Source organism: Theropithecus gelada, chromosome 3, assembly GCF_003255815.1.
Source record: "Theropithecus gelada isolate Dixy chromosome 3, Tgel_1.0, whole genome shotgun sequence".
Classification (NCBI taxonomy): domain Eukaryota; kingdom Metazoa; phylum Chordata; class Mammalia; order Primates; family Cercopithecidae; genus Theropithecus; species Theropithecus gelada.
In genome coordinates, this window is record NC_037670.1 from 132,265,665 (window position 1) to 132,281,544 (window position 15,880).

General features: G+C 36.4%; 1 protein-coding gene across 4 annotated transcripts in view; it reads left to right on the forward strand.

Annotated features, from left to right (window-relative positions):
• DLD (dihydrolipoamide dehydrogenase) overlaps nucleotides 1–15,880 on the forward strand; it is a 37,923-nt gene that overhangs the window by 14,813 nt on the left and 7,230 nt on the right. The window contains exons 4-9 of one of the 4 annotated variants that reach the window (XM_025378414.1): nucleotides 3,202–3,281; nucleotides 3,791–3,859; nucleotides 4,939–5,008; nucleotides 6,131–6,231; nucleotides 6,528–6,671; nucleotides 7,434–7,535. In XM_025378414.1, the coding sequence (XP_025234199.1) occupies nucleotides 3,202–3,281; nucleotides 3,791–3,859; nucleotides 4,939–5,008; nucleotides 6,131–6,231; nucleotides 6,528–6,671; nucleotides 7,434–7,535 (566 nt within the window). The remainder of the gene's footprint in view (nucleotides 1–3,201; nucleotides 3,282–3,790; nucleotides 3,860–4,938; nucleotides 5,009–6,130; nucleotides 6,232–6,527; nucleotides 6,672–7,433; nucleotides 7,536–15,880) is intronic. The other 3 variants (XM_025378417.1, XM_025378416.1, XM_025378418.1) reach the window with 3 other exon arrangements.

Below are 15,880 nucleotides of genomic sequence, written 5' to 3' on the forward strand. Positions count from 1 at the left end.
CCTTTTTTTTTTTTTTTTTCTGAGATAGAGTTTCGCTCTTGTTACCCAGGCTGGAGTAGTGCAGTGACACGGTTTTGGTTCACTGCAACATCCACCTCCCGGGTTCAAGTGATTCTCCTGCCTCAGCCTCCCGAGTAGCTGATTACAGGCTCTCACAACCACGCCTGGCTAATATTTTGTATTTTTGGTAGAGATGGGGTTTCGCCATGTGAGGCTGGTCTCAAACTCCAGACCTCAGGTGACCACCTGCCTCGGCCTTCCAAAGTGCTGGGATTACAGGCATGAGCTACCATGCCGGCCTGTATTCTGATTTTTTAACTTTATGTATGGGACCTAACCTGTAAAATTCTTCTTGACAAGGAGAGGGTGAGTCAGAATCGTTTGTTGTCAGCTTTCATTTGTATGCATCCTTTGGTACAGGTGAGAGTTAGATTATTTTTCTGACATTTTATTATGAAAAATTACAAACATTTAGAAAATTGTAAGAATTTTACATTGAACACCCATAATTTTCTTCCATTAACATTTTCTGTGCTTACAGTACCACATATGTGCTCATCAGTTTATCCATCAGTCCATCTTATTTTTTGATACATTTCAAAGTATATTGTAGATGTGTGTATACTTCCCCTAAATACTGGTTTGTTTTTGAAAGTTTGTTCCTGGCTTATACCCTCCTGTATTCTCAGTTGACAGATCTTTACATGAAGAGTCTGCTTTTTTCTCATTTTTGTGCATCTTAGCACTTTACTGGTATTGTGATGGAATATTACATCTAGTATCTATAGTGAGAGAGGAACTCTTGAATTTTTGGTATTTTCTGAAGTTAAAAAAAAAATAATAACTCCTAAGATTACGTAGTGAATAGGGAAATGAAACCCAAGGGTTTTGGCTATTATCTTTTATCTCTTGTTTACTTCTCCTGACCTTACTAAAACAGTTCTTTTCCAAACCAAATTTATTTTTCATTTTAGTACCATGGACCTACTATAAGAATTGTTACATATCAGTGATTAAAGATACATGCTCAAAAATACATATACTCAAAATTTAAAATATTTAATTCAGTTTTATTGTCATTAAAAGGGTTTTTGGAGAATCATAGCAATAATATGTTATAAATATATATGCACATGTAAGAATGAGAAAAGAATATAAAATATGGCAAAAATTGAATTTTATAAAAACTTTCCTAGAGGAAAGATTGGGAGGTCCCATAAACAGTTTTCTCTGGGTTGTATGGCAATGTGGATGGGTTTTTTTTTTTTTTTTTGATTTAGTGTATTTAAATTTATTCAGTAAACTTGTATTTTTAATCAGAAAAGACATTAAAAATTCAGCAAAGAAACCTGTTTTGTAGCTTGTATTTACATTACTCTGAAATTAAAAATTAGAACCCATTTGAGGGATGTTGTGTAGATTATCACTTGGTTCAAGATTTGAAAATAAAAATACATTTTATTAGATACTTAATTCTGAACCTGAGTCTGAACCACGCAGGGTGGCTAAAAAGCACAAATGGATCAGTAAAAATTGAAGCAATTTTTCATATATTGAAATGACTGTACATATTTTTCATGTATTATCTCAGTTATCATCTGCTATAACCAAAGAAAATCTCGTACTTTCATTTATTCAGCAGGAGGGATTCTTAGATTTTTGTGGATAATTGGGCTGAATAACTTAGTTATCCACCAACACAGAGGTTCTATGATTCTATTCAGACCAGCAAAGGTTTTTGAATGATATTACTCTAGGGATGTGTGTTTTTGGGGAGAGGCGGTGATGCAAATTAGAATAGTATTCTTTGTAGGTCAGAATATACCTACTATGTATAGAATACTTACTATGTGTGCTAGAGGTACTATGCTAAATTATTACATACATTATTTTATTCTATGAAGTAGATTTTTTTGTGGTCTTTCTTTTGCCAGGTATGGAAACAAAGATGAGGCAGGTTAAATTACTCACCTAAGGTCACTTAGGTAGTGATTATAAAGCTTGATTATTGCTCTCTGGGATTTTAGTTTATGATGGTTAAAACTGAGGAATGGAATAGTATTGAATAATGGAAAGACTACTGGAAGTAGAGTCAAAAAGCTTAGTTTGTCTCTGCAGTTCACTTGCCAGTTAACCTTAGACAAGTTAATTGACCTCTCTTGAACTTCTTGTTTCTTCTGTGAAATGTCTTATTTATGACATCTTTATCTTCCTCATAGGAAATTCTGAGACTCAAACATGATAATATATGTGAATATGTGTTACGAATTGCTAAATGGTAGACTAGTTGTGGTTGTCAGGACAGTGGAAGGGGAAGAAAAGGGAGACTGTTTCCTAACTCTTAAAAGTCATTGTTACTTGATTTGAAGTTGGATTGAGAAGAATGGGAGTAATTGAACTTATTTGCACATTAGTATTACGATTGTTACACTCCTAAGGATACTGATCAAAATTAATTTTCAATTTTTTATCTTTATTTGAAAAATAGCCACAGTAGTTAATTGAATATTCTGGTTAGCCTATTATCTTAAAGTATACAAAAAATATCAATATGCAAGTTCAAAACATATTTGTTAAATATTACGTGGAAGCTGTTTTTTCCCTCATATTTCAGAAGTTAAGGACCTGAAAAAGGTAATAGGTCTTAAATTTATTGGAAATATTAAAGCATAATATAAAATTATCTTATTTAATTCTAACATCAATCATTGAAGGCAGTGTTTTCATCCCCATATTACAGAAAGGTTAAGTCATTTGGTCAAGTTCACACAACTAATCATTGGCAGCGCTGAGATTTGAAGCCCAGAATGTCAGATTCCAAAGCTCAGGCTCTTTGCTTCATACATACTTGTCTTCCAGTATCACTAAATTCCTGTCAGTTATTAAATCAATAGAATTTAGGAAGGTCAGTGGATACAATGTTAGTATTACAGAACTCAGTTGTGTTTCTGCATGTTGTAATGAATAGAAAATAATAGAAAATGAAATTTAAGATAACAGAAAATGAAATTTGAATATTTATGCCATTTTTCAGTAGCATCAAAGAGCATCAAGTAGTAATAAAATAGTGCAGAAACTATGTAGAAAATGCTGATTTGTACTCTAAGAGATTTAAGTATTGGGTTGTTTGCTCTTCCAAAGAGCTCTTTTTGGTAACTATTAAGCAATTTACTATTTTATATCAATTTGCTTTTATTGTAGTTGATGCTGATGTAACAGTTATAGGTTCTGGTCCTGGAGGATATGTTGCTGCTATTAAAGCTGCCCAGTTAGGCTTCAAGGTAAGGTTTGAACTCCAACTAAGTATTGACTTATTTTAATTTGGGAAGGGTTGATCATGTGTATAAAGTACTTTGCAGGCAAAAACATGGTAAATACTTTCTTAACTCTATAAATAACTTGTAAGCCTGAGACTAATAAAGATTAGGTTCATTTGGTTATAGTATTCTCTTGGAATGGAAAGTGAAATCTATTAGTTTTCTTCTCTTCCCAGTACTTTTCATTTTGACTTCTAATCACACTTTGGAAGATACAGTGATGGAACTAAAAGCGTATATTTGGTAATGTTAAGCACACAAAAATATCTTTTAGAATAATTCACTTTTGGGTTAGCCCAAAAGAGTTTATTATTATTCAAATGGTAAATTATAAAGGACTACATATTTTAGTCTCTGTGAAAACACAGCTCAAATAGCTTGTTTTGTGGACAAATTAAGACATATATTTGGCATTTTAGTGATCTGAAACATTGGGGTTATGTGCAGTTAAATAATATTTTCTTTGGTTGTAGACAGTCTGCGTTGAGAAAAATGAAACACTTGGTGGAACGTGCTTGAATGTTGGTTGTATTCCTTCTAAGGTGAGCATATGTTTTGTACAGCGCAGAGATTGTTTTTGGCTAGCAACCAACTAGAAGGATGGATTGAGACTAGATTAGACAAATACACTTGTTAAAAAACAATCTAAGTTGTGGCACATTTCACACAGAGAAAAAAAAGAATGATAAAAAACACACTTCTCTTTTGTAAAACTTAGAGTGCTGTCACTATTCTGCCGCTCATTCCTGAAATAGCTTCCTTGTCTCAGAATGCCTAGCTTTCCATTCAGACAGACTCTGATGTTCTAGTTTTTTCTCTTTATCTTTCCTTTACCAATGTAACAGATAATAGATAGTAAGTAAATTGTTCTTTTAGGTCCTTTATGTATGTAAACATGACTGCCTTTTTCACCTGCCATCCTGAAGTGTGTACTTATGCCTTTACTTTTAAAGAAAGTAAAAGTCTTTTTCATTCTTGTTTGTTGAATGTTTTTCACATCATTATTGTCTGTCTTTGATTAATAAGAGAAACTGAATGGGTGTAGTCCCATATACTATTCCATGTAGAGAATGCCATGTCTTTTTTTTTAACTTCTTTTTAAATTTTTATTGTAAAGTGACAGATTACAATTGTATATATTTATGGCATACAAAGTGGTGTTATGATTTATGACTATAATGTGGAATAATTTGGTCAAGCTAATTAACATATTCATTACCTACCATTTTTGTGGTGAGAACATTTGAAAGAGAATATCAGCCAGGCGCGGTGGCTCACGCCTGTAATCCCAGCACTTTGGGAGGCCGAGGCGGGCAGATCACCTGAGGTCAGGAGTTCAAGACCAGCCTGACCAACATGGAGAAACCCCATCTCTACTAAAAATACAAAATTAGCCAGGTGTGGTGGCGCATGCCTGTAGTCTGAGGGAGAATTGCTTGAGCCCGGGAGGCGGAGGTTGCGGTGAGCCAAGATCGCACTATTGCACTCCAGCTTGGGCAAAAAGAGCGAAACTCCGTCTCAAAAAATAAAAAGAAAGAGACTATCATTTCATAAGTGCTTTTTGATTATTTGAAGTCTATGTATGAATATTTGATAATTTAATCTTTTTAATTTCCTTTAGGCTTTATTGAACAACTCTCATTATTACCATATGGCCCATGGAAAAGATTTTGCATCTAGAGGAATTGAAAGTAAGTATACTTTTCATACTTAATGACATAACCAGACTGCTTGACTTGGCTCTTCTGTCTAAAGACTTAAATGTGTCTAATGTATGTATAATAGATGTTTAGTGAAGGAAGGGTAAAATAATCTCAAAAATTTGGAGAGATTTACTTAAAAAGGAAGGCCTAAGTCCAGATTTCTCCCAGCCAAGTATAACCAAGCCTAACTCTGCAAATCCAGATTTCTACCATTATATCTTCTGTTCCTTTGCCAACTTTTTCCTGAGGTTTGCCTTTATGTGTTTTTGAAGAGTCAGTTTTCATTTCCTGAAACCTGGAGATCACTGAGAAGGCTGGATTCCTGAGTACTATGGGGAGATAGAGGAAGGAAGGAAGGCCCACTTAAGCTTTTGGTAGTAGAAAAATTAGAGAGAAAGAGTGAGGCATAGCGGAAAAGGAAAAGGACATTTCATAACATATCTTGTCTCCTGACATACTTTTTGAGCTGTTTTAATCTTTTGTCTCCACTTATTGTTGTTGGTAGGTACTTCCAGAAAGGTAGTCTCTTCTGGGCAGGACCTAGTCATAACCTTGGGTTGTTACTTTTCCTTCATTTGTTTCTTTACAGAGGTAGGTTTGAGGGGCTACTTACAGGCAGTCCATTGGATATAGAGATGATGTGTATGCACTAAATCATATAGAATATCATACTAGATGAAAAATGGAATGATGTAAAGAAAGAAGAGCTAGGGGTAGTCAGGAGACCCGCATTGTAGGCAAGGCTTTTACATCCTAGCTCTGTGAGCCTGGGTAAATCAGAAATCTTTCAGTCTCTTTTTCTTTATCTCTAAGATATGTGTTGGTTGTTGTGTGAGGTACTTTCTAAGATACCCTTCTTACCTCTAAAGTTTAATTGAGTTGAGCATTTTTATCCAATACTGTTGCTTCAGAGTTCTCTTCTGAGTTGAATGAGTGATTAAAACCTAGGTAATTAAACTTTGTCAGCCATAATTATGTTATTACATTTTGAAACTTTAATACTGGCTTTTATGAGCATTAGGTTGAAATTTTCCAGTTGGTGAGTGAAAAACACTGCACAGTGCTTCAAGAATTTATCTAGGGACTAAAGATTAATTTAACAAATTACAGTGTCCGAAGTTCGCTTGAATTTAGACAAGATGATGGAGCAGAAGAGTACTGCAGTAAAAGCTTTAACAGGTGGAATTGCCCACTTATTCAAACAGAATAAGGTCAGTGTTTAATATTCAGATTTCTGCTTTACTTTGAATACACATTAAACTTTGCATTATGGAGTGATGATATTTGAACTTGGTTACAGGGGAATATTTATTTAATTTAAAATAGCTTGCTAACCTGAAATAGATTTCCCTGACATATATCACATGTTTTGCTGCATGGTGTAGCATTACTGAGTAAGGAAGCATTTTGTTTTAGATAAATTATTTACAGAGTAATTTTTCCTTGGAATGATTCATCAAACAAATTACTTTAAACTTTGCGAATTTATGAACATTATTTCATAAAGGTTATTCATGTCAATGGATATGGAAAGATAACTGGCAAAAATCAAGTCACTGCTACGAAAGTTGATGGCGGCACTCAGGTTGTTGATACAAAGAACATTCTTATAGCTACGGGTTCAGAAGTTACCCCTTTTCCTGGAATCACGGTATTTATGCTTCGTAATTTACAACCATTACAACTTTTCTTTAGAAATATGTTTTATAAATTATGCTATTTGTGAACTTTGAATGAGAGATTTCTGACTGAAATACTATATTTTGATGGTCATTCAGCTTTGGGAAGTTACCTGTCTTTATTCTGCAGTGATTTTGACCAGCTATAGAACACTTTATATTAAGATATGTTTGAGTACAGTATGAAGTTAAAATTGACCATTGCATTTGGAATATTGGAGGATAAAATTTAAAGTCAGCATTTTTAATGGGATTTGATGAAATTAGGTATATAGATACCTCAAAACAAATAAATGACGTAGTATTTTTAGTGATTCTGCTGAGATCACAGTTTATAAATACATTTATCTCTTCACATCCTTCGTGGATTGGTTCCAGGACCCCCCTTGGATACCAAAACCCACAGATGCTCAAGTGCCTTACATAAAATGACATAGTATTTGCATATAATCTGCATACTTCCTCCTGTATACTTTAAGTCATCTCTAGGTTACTTATAATACCTAATACACTGTAAATGCTATGCAAGTAGTTCTTATACCGTATTGTTTAGGGAATAATGACAAAAAAACCCATCTGTACATGTTTGGTACAGATGCAGCCATCAGTTTTTTTCTGAATATTTTCAGTGCATGGTTGGTTAAATCTGCAAATTCAGAACCCATGGATATGGAGGGTCGACTGTACTAGGTTTTTTCAGATTATTTTGATTATATCTTTTGTTTTTCTTATAGATTGATGAAGATACAATAGTGTCATCTACAGGTGCTTTATCTTTAAAAAAAGTTCCAGAAAAGATGGTTGTTATTGGTGCAGGAGTAATAGGTGTAGAATTGGTAAGTGTTGTCTTCTGCTTCTTATTACCTCCTTGGAGTTGGAAGGGACTTAAAGGTCACCTTTTTGATTCTTTGTATAACATTATAGGCTGATCAGCATTGAGTTTTGCTTGAACACTTCTAGTAAAAAAGAGTTTACTTTTGTTTTTTTCAAGACAGCCTATTTATTTACTCATTTAGAATGTTCTTCTTTATTTTAGTCTGTTTCCTTGTACCTTCCACCCTCCTATTTCCTAGAACTGGTCTAATTCTTTTTTAATATGACAGCCATTCAAATATTTGAGGACAGCTTTTATCCTGAGCAAATTGCATTCCAGATAAAGATTATTCTCTTTACCACGACATACATGATTTGGCTCTTCCCTTCTCTATCCTCATCTTTATGCCTCTTAGGTTTTAGAAATGTCAAACTACTTGCATTTCTCTGAATACCATGTTATTTTAGACCTTCTGTCTGCCTTGTTCTCCCTTCTTGTCCATTTGGCAGCTTTCCACACAATTCCAATGACCTCCCTCCATTTTAGAGCCACTGTGCCTTGTAATCACCAGGAATTGCTCTACTTCTGAAATATTACATTCAGATGTTTTATTATCTAACCATGACCTCCTTTCCTCTTTTACTCAGTTATTCCTAGTGTACTTTGTACCCTTTTTTAGGTTTTCTAGTCCATGGATCTACTTTCTTGCGATCTGCCCTTTCTAGTCTTGACTGCGTTCCTGATCAGCTTAGATGCCATAGTCCATCACTTTAACCACACTCTTATAGGTGTCCTTGAGTTGCTTGCCTCACTGTTCTGTCATATCTGCTTGGCAAAACTCTAGTTCTGGTTGAATGCAGCAGTCTGCCCTTTTTATGCTATTTCCAGGCTATTGACTGCACCTGGAGAAAAACACACCCTACACATTGGTACTTGTATTAATTCTTGGCACAAACCTAAACAAGAACCTCAGCCTTGCTCACAGTTTATTATTTCCTAAGATGGTACACTGCCCTGGTCTCTGCAATGGCCATTTTCATTTTCTGCTCTTCTCAAATCTCTGCTTGTATACTGTCTTCTCTGCCTGTGGATGACCTTGTCTTTTAAATATTACATAAAAGAGAAATCATCAGATGAGAACTCCCTCAAGTTGATGTCTTAAATTTGAAAATGCTTTTACCTGTTGTTACACCTATCCTTTTGATTATCTCTCCTCTTACTATGGAAATGCCATTTTCCCTAAGACAATCCCTTTACTTATGCTTGGTAGCGCATCGTCTGCCTTTTCAGAGACTTGTTTTGTGATTTTTATTCTTGTATTTTTCAGTCTTCAGACTCTTTCCTTCTCATTTACAGTTTCATGTGCTGCTATGTGTGCACCTGTGTACCATACACATGCTCAGATGCATTTGCAGTCATTAACACAGATTTGTGTGCACATAAATACTCCTTCTCTTGGTCCCATGTCCTTCTTGAGTTACCAATTTTGTTCGCACTTTTCCTTCAAAACCCAGCTTCTCAAAAGAGTTGTCCATGCTTTATTTCATCAACTTCCACTCACTCCTCAGTCTATGGCTTGTGCCAATCAATTGCTCTTGGGGCATGAATCCATTTATTGCTCAGTCTGGTGGAATAATTTCTTCACTGCTTTATTTGGCAGTAATTAGCATTGCTGATTTTCTTGCCTTTGAAACTCTTTCCCTAACTTCTGCGATTTCATAGTCTTCCATTTTTACATCTGCTCTTTGAGCTGAATTCTCCATATTACGCAAGTCCCCTTTCTTAGGCTTCCCTTTAATTGTTAGTAGTTTTCTTTTTTTCTTTCTTTTTTTTTCTGAGTCCAGGTCTTGCTCTGTCACCCAGGCTGGAGTGCAGCGGCACCATCTCGGCTCACTGCAACTTCCGCCTCCCAAGTTCAAGCGATTTTCCTGCCTCAGCCTCCCTAGTAGCTGAGACTACAGGCGCCCACCACCATGCCAGGCTAATTTTTGTACTTTTAGTAGAGACAGGATTTCACCACATTGGCCAAGCTGGTCTCGAACTCCTGACCTTGTGATCTGCCCGCCTCGGCCTCCTACTAAAGTGCTAGGATTACAGGTGTGAGCCACCATGCCTGGCCAATTGTTAATATTACTCTAGATTCTATCTCAGGGTTCTGTCCTAGACCTTTTTTTGCCTTTCTACAGAATATTCTCTTCACTCTCACCTCAGTTGCCTAAGGACTACAGATGTCTGCAGCCTGATCCTTTCTCTTTGCCTGTAGACTTTTATATCTGAATGTCTATTTGTGAGTCTCACAGGCACTCTATTTATTCACTAAATGTATAACTTAACCTTTCTTTCCCCATCCTACTCCCACTCCCCACCTCAAACAAACAAAACCAAACCTAATTCTCTTCTGGCATTTCCCACCTCAGTGAGTGGTACTGCTGTTTATATAAAGTCCTAAGCAAGAAGTTTGGGACTTACATATGATTTTTCCTGTGCCCTCCCCCCGTATCACTCAGTCACTGGGGTACACACACACACACACGGAGTATATTTACTTCTCTTTATTCATCTACCTAGATAGATTAGTTCAGGCCAGTGTCATGTCTTGCGCTAGGTCTTCCTGGCTTCTTTCATCTTTTTCTAATCCTCCTCATTGTGGCTGGAGTGATTTTTTTGTAACACAGATTTAACCATGTTCCTTCTCTGCTTAACACCCTTCAACAGCTTACTATTACTATTAGGATAAATTCAAACTCTTTGCTGTTTAAAGACCAGCATGATGTGGCACCAGCTTATATCTCTAGCCTTTTTTCTAGCTCCCCCCCGCTCTCAAACTGTGTACTAGTATATTGAAATATTAGTTCCTGAACAAGCCAAGTTCCTTGGTCTTATCTTTAGACCTTCCTCTGTTAGGAACATTTCCCTCTACCAGTCCCTGCACTCTTGTGAGCCCCTCCCTGACTACCCTAAATGTCTTTAGGTATTCTTGTCGAGTGTTCCATTGCACTGCATACTTCTGTTTCTTACAGTATTTATCTTACTTTCTTGGTATTACAGGTTGAACGTCCCAAATCTGAAAAACAAAAATCCAAAATGCTCCAAAATCTGAAACTTTCTGACTGTCAACATGACACTCAAAGGAAGTGCTCACTGGAACATTTCAGGTTCAAACCTTCAAATTGGGAATGCTCAACTGAGCAAGTATATAATGCAGATATTGCAATAACTGGAAAAATATCCAGAATTTGAAACACTGTGGTCCCAAGCATTTTGGATAAGAGATATACAACCTGTACTTGTTCTCTTCTCTCTCTTTCATTGAAACATAAACTCCATGAGGGCAGAGATCATAGCTGTTTGATTCACTGTCTTTAGCATGTAGCACAGTAGCTGATATATGTAATAAGTACTTACATATTAGCTTTTATTATTGTTGCCCATTTTTGATAGGATAAATACCTTTCAAAAATCAGCTTAGGCTGGGCATGGTGGTTCATGCCTGTAATCCCAGCACTTTGGGAGGCTGGGGCAGGCAGATTGCTTAAGCCCAGGAGTTTGAGACCAGCCTGGGCAACAATGTGAGACCTTATCTTTACAAAAAATATAAAAAATGAGCTGGGCACGGTGGTGTGTGCCTGTAGTCCCAGCTACTCAGGAGGCTGAGATGGGAGAATCACTTGAACCTGGGAGTTTGAGGCTGTAGTGAGCTGGGATCATGCCACTGCACTCCATCCTGGGCAAAAGAGCGAGACCCTGTCTCAAAAAAAAACCCCAAAAACAAAAATCAGCTTTTAAGTTACCTTTTTAGTGAAGAATTCTTTCTTCTAAGAAAGCTCAAGTCTTTCATTGTTTGAGTCCTTAGTATAATGTATCTACATTTCCATAGTACCCACTAATAATTGCATTTATTTGTCCATGGCTGACTTTCCTGTAAGACCAAAGCTCCTTGAAGGCAGGACTGAATTTTTAATTCCTATTTAAATCTCCATTGGTTTTCTTAATGTTTAGTACTTAGGTCTCATGGATAATAGGTCTGTTATTTTGTCATCAACCTTTGGATCCTGTCCAGTCCGTCAAGAAAACTTGTAATCTGGCCGGGCGCGGTGGCTCACGCCTGTAATCCCAGCACTTTGGGAGGCCGAGGCGGGCGGATCACGAGGTCAAGAGGTCGAGACCATCCTGGCTAACACAGTGAAACCCCGTCTCTACTAAAAATACAAAAAATTAGCTGGGTGTAGTGGCGGGAGCCTGTAGTCCCAGCTACTTGGGAGGCTGAGGCAGGAGAATGGCATGAACCCGAGAGGTGGAGCTTGCAGTGAGCCAAGATCACGCCACTGCACTTCAGCCTGGGGAACAAAGCAAGACTCCATCTCAAAAAGAAAAAGAAAGCTTGTAATCTAAACATGTTCAGGGTTGTAGAGAGTACTTCTTTTGATATGTGTAGTGTACTTCTTATAATGTAATCCTTTAAAATCAGTTTAGTTGTTTTTATAAAGCAGACATTGAGCTTATGTTCAGATAAAAACCACATTCTTTGCATTTGGAATTCTGATTTTCTAAACCTAAGTGACTTTGAACCTTTATTCTTGCTTTAATTTAATCTTGTTCACTCGCACTCATTATTTCAATCTATATCTTAGTCTTGATTCTGTCATTCTTGTACTTAACTGCTTTTACTTTTCATAGTTCATAAATTTTGGAAGTACGACAATTAAGGCACGCAGTCCCATCATCTGGTCCGATCTTGGTTAAGCAAACTTCCGTTGTCATTCACGTCATTAGTACAAATTTTTGACCAGGATGAAATATTGAAAGCCATCTGACAGTACAGTCTTTCATCAGTTATAAACACCTTTGATGTTTATTCGTCTTCATTTCTCCATCAAATCTACAAGGATATCATGAGATTTTCTTAAATTTTTTTTTAACACCTTGCTGATACCAAAATATACTACATTAACCAGTCCAGAAACCCTTCAGAAAGTAAGAGTGGTTTACGTGACCTGTTTGGAACACTTGTGGTAGTGTCTAATGATTGTGAAACCAGCTGATTAATAATGTCTTCTAGTGTTTAGCAGAATCTCTTCTTTTCCATTTTTGAAAATTTAGGCATATTTGCCTGTCTGCCACCTTTTGGCAGTTCCCTTGTGCTAAGTTCCCAGAGTTCACTGAGAGTGCCTGTATTGTCAATTTTTTTTTTTTTTTGAGACGGAGTCTCGCTCCGTAGCCCAGGCTGGAATACAGTGGCATATGATCTCAGCTCACTGCAACCTCCACCTCCCAGGTCCCAGTTCAAGCAATTCTCCTGCCTCAGCCACCTGAGAAGCTGGGATTACAGGCACGCGCCACCAACCCAGCTAATTTTTCTTTGTATTTTTAGTAGAGACGGGGTTTCACTGTGTTGGCCAGGCTGGTCTTGAACTCCTGACCTTATGATCCTCCTGCCTCGGCCTCCCAAAGTGCTGGGATTACAGGCATGAGCCACCATGCCCAGCCGGGAATTAACTCTTTAAAAATGACCAGTTGTTCTTAATCTTGGGCTTTGCCTCTTGGTTAACAATATTTCTTCTGTTCATTCTACTTTGTTCTCATAGTTGGATAAAACAAGAAAAAAGGAATAACATTTACTTTCTTTTATGGGTCATAATAATAATATCTCCAAGCAATAATTCTGTTCATCTCAGCAGTTTTGCTTTAGGTTTTGTATAAGCCTTGAGTCTTTTGACACAATGATTTAGATATCTGTGACTGTATTGAATTAGTTTTTACATGTCTTTTTAAAAACTTAAACTTATTAGAGAATTTACTGTGTAGTCGTAATATGTTTATTTTCTCATAAAGATTATTCACATGATGGTATTTTTATTTTTTATATTTTGCCTTTCTTCTTCCATTCCAGTTTAGTGTAGTATTAAAGAACAAATGTTTTGGAATTGAACAGATTTAAATTTGAATTTCAACTCTGCCTCTTACTGACTTATGTTTTTGTTAAGTTAATGAGCCACTCTGAACCAGTTGGTTTGTCATCAAAAAGGGAATAAAAATAACTAACTTAAAGGACTATTGCTGAGATTTAATACATTTAAAACACTTAATGCAGTGACTGGCATTTAGTAAGCTCTAAATAAGTGGTAGATGCTGTTGAGTTTTCGTGTCTGTAAGTATTTTAAAATCAGTTTTCCTAAAGAGTAGGGCGCTTGTCTATGCCCATCACTCCCTACTTTGAATTAGACTCCAAGATGATGTTTCTTATCATTTCCACACTCCCATTATTTCCCCTCTATTTACTCCTATCCCAGTTTCCAAGAATGGTCCTTTTTTTTTGTTTGCTTTTTAAACAGCTTTATCGAGATATAATTCACATACCAGTTCACCCATTTAAAATGTACAATTCAAAGGTTTTTTATTTTTTTTATTTTATTTTTTATTTTTTTTATTTTTTGAGACGGAGTCTCGCTCTGTCGCCCAGGCTGGAATGCAGTGGCCGGATCTCAGCTCACTGCAAGCTCCACCTCCCGGGTTTACGCCATTCTCCTGCCTCAGCCTCCCGAGTAGCTGGGACTACAGGCGCCCGCCACCTCGCCCGGCTAAGTTTTCGTATTTTTTAGTAGAGACGGGGTTTCACCGTGTCAGCCAGGATGGTCTCGATCTCCTGACCTCGTGATCCGCCCGTCTCGGCCTCCCAAAGTGCTGGGATTACAGGCTTGAGCCACCGCGCCCGGCCTCAAAGGTTTTTAGTATATTCATAGAGTTGTACAACTGTTACCACTGTCTAACTCTAGAACATTTTCATCACCCTAAAAGAAACTTGGTACCCATTAGCAGTCATTCTCCATTTCTCCCTTTGCTCAGCCCCTGGAAACCACTAATTATACTGTGTCTATGAATTTGCCTATTCTGGGCATTTCATATAAATGGAATCATACAATATGTATTATTTTGTGTCTGCTCTCTTTACATAGCATAATGTTCTTATGGTTCATCCAAGTTGTAGCATGTATCTATACTTCATTTCTTTATATGGCTAAATATCTCATTCTCTGGATATGGCACATTTTGTTTATCCATTCATCAGGGGTGGACATTTGGGTTGTTTTTACTTTCAGACTATTATGAATGACACTGCTGTGTCTATTTGTGTACTAGTTTTTGTGTGGATATCTGTTTTCATTTCTCTTGGGTATATAACTAGATGTGTAATTGTTGGGTCATATGGTAATTATTTTAACTTCAAGGAACACCGTTACACTGTTTTCCATACAATCCCACCAGCAATGTAAATTTCTGTTTGCTCCACTTTTCCACTGGTACTTGGTATTGTCATTTTTAAAAAAAATTTGAGCTGTTCTAGTGGTTGTGTAGTAGTAACTCATTGTGGGTTTTTTTTTTTCCTATTTTTATTTTTTAAATTGCTACATAATAGATGTACTTTTTTCAAGGTACATGTGATAATTTGATACAATCGTATAATTAAATCAGGGTAATTAGGCTATCCATCACCTCAAACTCTTTTTTTATGCTAGGAACATTGAATTATTCTCTTCTAGCTATTTTGAAATGTATAATTGATTGTTACCTATAGTCAACCCTGCATTAACACCAGCTCTTATTTCTTCTAATTGTATATTTGCACTGATTAATCAACCTCTCTTCATTCCTCTTCTCCCCCTAGCCTTCGGTAACCATCATTCTGCTATCTCCATGAGTTCAGTTTTTTTTTTTTTTAACTCCCACATATTAGAACATGCGATATTTGTCTTTCTATGCCTAGCTTATTTCACTGAACATATCGTCCTTTGGTTCCATCTGTTTTGTTGCAAATGACAGAATTTCATTCTTTTTTTATGGCGGAATAATATTCCATTGTATATGTGTACCACATTTTCTTTATTTGTCTGCTCAAGTGTCCATCTTGGCTATTGTGAATAGTGCTGCAGTAAACATGGAGTGCAGATATTTCTTCAATATATTGATTTCCTTTCTTTCAGGTATATACCCAGTAGTGGAATTGCTGGCTTATATTGTAGTTTTATTTTTAGTTTTTTGAGGAACCTTCATACTGTTTTCCGTAGTGGCTTTACTAACTTACTTCCCACTAACAGTGTATGAGGGTTCTCCTTTCTCCACTTCCTTGTCAGCATTGCCATCTTTTTGATAAAAGCCATTTTAACTGGGGTGAGATGATAGCTCATTGTGATTTTGATTTGTATTTCTCAATTAATAATGTTGAACATTTTTTCATACATGTGTTGGTCATTTGAATGTCATCTTTTGAGAAATGTCTATTCAGATCTGGTGCTCATTTTAAAACTGGATTTTTTTTTTGAGCTCCTTATATATTCTGATTATTAATCTCTTGTCAGATGGATAGTTTGC